Source organism: Chionomys nivalis, chromosome 11, assembly GCF_950005125.1.
Source record: "Chionomys nivalis chromosome 11, mChiNiv1.1, whole genome shotgun sequence".
Classification (NCBI taxonomy): domain Eukaryota; kingdom Metazoa; phylum Chordata; class Mammalia; order Rodentia; family Cricetidae; genus Chionomys; species Chionomys nivalis.
The window spans coordinates 15,780,874-15,785,446 of NC_080096.1; the positions used below are offsets into that span (position 1 = coordinate 15,780,874).

Below are 4,573 nucleotides of genomic sequence, written 5' to 3' on the forward strand. Positions count from 1 at the left end.
ACTTGGGAGGCAGAGGCCAGCCTGGTCTACAGAGTGAGTTCCAGAGACAGCCAGGGATACACAGAGAAACCCTGTTTAAAGAAAACAAAGGGAAAAAAGAAAGGAAAGAAGGAGGGAGGGAAGGGAGGGAGAGAGACAGAGAGAACGGAAGAAAGAGAAACTGAGAGTGAAGAGATGTGGCAACTTCCTGAAGACTGGCTGCTAGGAAGTGGTAAGCTTGAAATCGATTGCTGCGTGCCTCCACCTCTCAGTGGTCTGTCCTCTCTGCTCCCAGCAGCCTCTTTGTTCCTTCTCTGAATTTTACAAACACTTGGCCATGAACTCTTGTGTCTTCCCTAATCAAGAAAAAAGGCCCCCAAGTTACTGATTCGAAGACAGATTCCTTCTGCCCTGATATTCTTTGCTTCTCTGGATCCCAAAGCCCCAACCTGCTCTCCTCCAGAGTCCCCTCCTCGTAACTGGGCTGGGATAGGACGTCCCGTGTCCCAGTCTTGCTGAGGTCTGCTTAAAATTTCCATGCCTGGTGTCTGGCCCTGGGGAAGTTCAGGGGGCAGATTCCAAGAAGGGGAAGTGGGAAAGGATGTGAAACTCGGCGGCACCCTGGTGACACCCCTCTGCTGATGGGTGTCCCACCACCAGCAAAGTGCCAGAACATCCAGTTTGAGCCGACCACGGAGGCAGGTGAGGCCAAGCCGGAGGGGGAGGGGGCTGGGAAAACAAGGTAGCTGGACCGGTCTGGATAATTGAGGCAGGGAGGGAAGAACATTGCTGTTAGCTGGTTCTATAGAAAGATGTATGGGGTGGGGGGTACTGATTTAAGACCCAGACCTGACGGGTGGAGGGATCCTATTCTCTGGCCAAAGCTTGGGGGAAGGTGAGGTGAGAGGGCTCATACCCACGGTTCTAACAGAGTTAATGGGTCCTGTCTCTCTCCCATCAAAAACCACAAAAAGCCAAGGGGCGGGTGGGGGAGCCAGAGTCCAGCAGCTGGACCAGCAGAAGGGTTTGTAGGGACAGTCAGTCCGTGTATGGATGTAGAAAGGGAGCCGAGGCTGCCGGGGAGCCGACAGATGTCTGTGAAAGCTTGTGAGTGTGTATAGCTTGCCATCTGGGCCGGAGATTGTAATTAAAACAGTGCTGATGCTTGGTAAATATTTGTTCAGTGAGATCCATCATGTGTGGGAGTATGTGAGCTTGCGTGTCCACAGAGCGGGGAGGTCTATGTGGGTATCGGATCACGTGCTGAGCAGGTGCAGGGGGAAAGGTGTTGGGGTTTGGAGCTGGGGTGAGGATCGGGGTCAAGGTCAGGATCAAGACTAAGGTTAAGATCAGGGTCGGGACCAGGGTCAGGGTCAGGATCCGGGCTAGAGCTAGGAGGTAGGATTAAGATTAGGGTTAAAGTCAAGGTCAGGATTAAAACTAGAGCTAGCACCTATAGGCTTGGATTAGGATTTAGGGTAGGGACTGGGTGTTAGGCTTAAAGTCAGAGCTAAGGTTGGGGTTATGGTTAGGGCTAGGGGCTAGGGTCAAGGTTATTATTAGGGTTAGGGTTAGGGACCTATGACTGATTACAGGTGCTGAGGACATGTGTAAATCATGGGAGGACACAAAGGCTCCAGAAAGGGTCCACTACCTTGCCTGTGGGATTCATTGTGGAACAGATGTGTGATTCTGGTTGTCCTCCTGCCCAGGATTCCTGTGTGTCTCTACAGGGACGTCATGGAGGCCTCTCGGGGATGGCTGGTAGCTTGTGTGCTGGCTGTGACCCTGGTATCCACAGTGACGCAGGATGTCTGCCGAGCGCCCAATGGGAAGGATGGGGTTGCAGGAAATCCTGGCCGCCCAGGGAGGCCAGGTCTCAAAGGAGAGAGAGGGGAACCAGGTAAGCATTCTCTCCTGGGCCCCATCCTGCCGTCCTCAAAGCAACAGCCTAGGGATGGTCCTGAGAAGCAGTGGTGTGTCTGGGTTCCAGGAAGCCACCACAGTGTGCAGTTCTCCCGGGAACTGTGGGCCCAGCCTTCTCTCTCTGGGACCTTGTCCCTGACCCCAGGCCTCCCTGTGACCTTTCTAGCTCCTCCATGACCCTCTCATTTCCTCCTCTGCAGAAGAGGCTACATGGAGGATGGATGCCAAAGGTCTAAATAACAGAGCCTAGAATCTAGAGTCAGGAGCCATTGCCTAACAGGTTGCCAACAGGTTGACTTCAAACAAGTTACAGACCCTCTCCTCTGTAAAATGGAGGCAGAGCCCTGCCTGGGGTGTAGGGAAAAGTCAACCCATAGCAATGAGGCCTGTCTGGCCTGTAAAAGAAACAAAAACAAAAATAAAAACCCAAAAGCAAGCAAACAAAAAATTAGGCTGGGTGGTGGTAGTGCACACTTTTAATCCCAGCACTCCGGAGGCAGAGGCAGATGAATCTCTGTGAGTTCAAAGTCAGTCTGGTCTACAAAGTGAGTCTCAGGACAGCCAGGGCTACACAGAGAAACTCTGTCTCAAACAAGCAAATAAACAAAAAAGAAACCAAAAACCATGTAAGAAAAATCAGCCAATAACAACTGCCCTTTGCATTTCCTTCCAGTCTCCTACTCTATCCCTGCCTCCCCTGTCCACGCTACCCTGTCAGAACACGTCACCCTGAGGGGGACTGGAAGGGAGGGGGTTATGACCAGAGCCCAGAGCAGGAAGGAAAGTCCCCTGTCATCCTCAGTCTCTGGGTCAGCAGGTTGAAAGGACCCTCATCAACACTGACAATTTGACACACAAGCACACACACACACACACACACACACACACTAATCCCGTCCCCGTCTAAGGTCCCAAATCTGAGAAAGGAGTTGGTGACCTGGAGACATGTAAGGTGACACAGCCATGGGCAGAACTCAACTGAGCAGCCAAAGAGCCCCATATTTCCTAGAATTCAGGGTCTGTCACAGGACTGCCTTTGCTTCGCTCTGTTTTTGTGGCTGAAGCAGAGGTTCAGAGAGGTTGGGATGCTTGCCCAACGCCACACAGCCAGTCAGACCAGTCTGACTCGGTCTCTTTAAAGCAAAGGCTTTTTCTGTGAGGACTGGCAGCTCTGGACTCCATACCCATGATGCCCTCATCCACCAATCTGCTCTTTCCGCACAGGAGCTCCTGGCATCCGGACGGGCACCCGAGGCCTTAAAGGAGACCAGGGGGAGGGTGGACTCCCTGGAAAACCCGGCAACATGGGGTTCCCAGGGCCCACTGGGCCCCCAGGGAGCAGTGGCCCTGCAGGACCGAAGGGTGTCAAAGGCAATCCAGGCAATATCAGGGACCAGCCCAGGCCAGCTTTCTCAGCCATTCAGAAGAACCCACTGACAGCTGGCAATGTGGTTATCTTCGACCAGGTCATCACCAACGAGGAGGGCCCATACCAGAGCAACACGGGTCGCTTCATATGTGCGGTGCCCGGTTTCTATTACTTCACCTTCCAAGTGACCTCCAAGTGGGATCTCTGTCTGTCTATCATGTCCTCCTCCCGGGGCCAAGTCAGGAGTTCCCTGGGTTTCTGTGATGCCAACAGCAAGGGGCTCTTCCAGGTGATATCAGGGGGCACTGTGCTCCAGCTGCAGAAAGGGGACCAAGTGTGGATCGAAAAGGACCCCGCAAAGGGTCGCATTTACCAAGGTCCTGAAGCCGACAGCATTTTCAGTGGGTTTCTCATTTTCCCCTCGGCCTGAGCTGGGGAGCCACCCCACATTCTGCCATCTCCTCCACTCCATGTTAGGGGACCCTGCCCTGGACCTCTTCTCTCTGCTCAGGGAAGGAACTAGAGTCTGGGATTCAGCTGCCCGGGGGCAGGGCTGGCTTGGAGGACCCTAAGGACTGGTGCTTCTCTGCACACAGCTCAGGGGTTTCTTCAAGCATTTTCTGGAATAAATTACCCCATCTGTATCTGTGGCTTGAAGTGTAGTGGTTGTTCTGGGCACTGGGTAGGAAGGAGGCATAAAACCAGCCATTGCTGACTACTTGAGAGACTGCAGTGTTAGCACTGTACACAAAGGTGGGCAGGGGGCAAGGGGACAAGGGGACGTCAGCCTGGCTCCAATCTAGATGTCACCTCCTGCTAGCTGCCAGATCACACGGAGTGGCCTCAGTTTCCAAATCTGCTAAATGGTGCTGGTAAAAGCTCTGATGCAGGGTGGGGGGTGGGGCTGCTGTGGACCAGTGTCTGAAAACTGCAGGCAGGGCCTATCGCTGTTCTGTTTTGTTCCGTCTTGCTAGCCAAGTGCCAAGGTGGGTGTTCTTACCGCATGGCCAAGATGTTGGCACTGAGGCTGGAGCAGGGGTCATCAAGCCCCAGGCCATCACCTCGGGGGAGGAGCTGGGGCTGATGTCAGGCTGGCTGACCAACTCCCTCCCAGTCTTCCCAGCTATGCTGGACCAATCCCACTAGTGCTTCTGCAGCCCAGCTCAGAGAGAGCAAACGAGGGGCTCAGGGACACCCAGCAGTCTTTCCCAGAGCTAGGTTTCCTGAGGGGTTTTCAAGCAGACTATCCTGACAGCTTTGCAGCCTGGAGGGGGCAGGGGGGCGGATGAGGAAGCTGCA

At 53.9% G+C, this 4,573-nt stretch overlaps 1 protein-coding gene across 3 annotated transcripts; it reads left to right on the forward strand.

Moving 5' to 3' along the window:
- The first annotated feature begins 558 nt into the window (after positions 1 to 558).
- On the forward strand, positions 559 to 3,918 carry C1qa (complement C1q A chain). 3 transcript variants are annotated; one of them, XM_057784834.1, is made up of 3 exons: positions 559 to 681; positions 1,713 to 1,882; positions 3,130 to 3,918. In XM_057784834.1, exons 2-3 carry the CDS (start codon positions 1,720 to 1,722, stop codon positions 3,702 to 3,704), a joined length of 738 nt encoding a protein of 245 aa, XP_057640817.1. In that variant the 5' UTR covers positions 559 to 681; positions 1,713 to 1,719; the 3' UTR covers positions 3,705 to 3,918. The 3 variants fall into 3 exon arrangements, with proteins under 3 accessions (XP_057640817.1, XP_057640816.1, XP_057640815.1); XM_057784833.1 differs by having other exon boundaries at positions 560 to 681; positions 1,692 to 1,882; XM_057784832.1 differs by lacking the exon at positions 559 to 681 and adding an exon at positions 1,214 to 1,223.
- The last annotated feature ends 655 nt before the right edge of the window (positions 3,919 to 4,573 follow it).

What these genes read in the sequence shown, in the direction of transcription:
- C1qa (XM_057784832.1), top strand. An exon ending in AGGAGAGAGAGGGGAACCAG is followed by an intron (nt 1,883 to 3,129) that starts GTAAGCATTCTC and finishes CTTTCCGCACAG; the next exon opens with GAGCTCCTGGCATCCGGACG.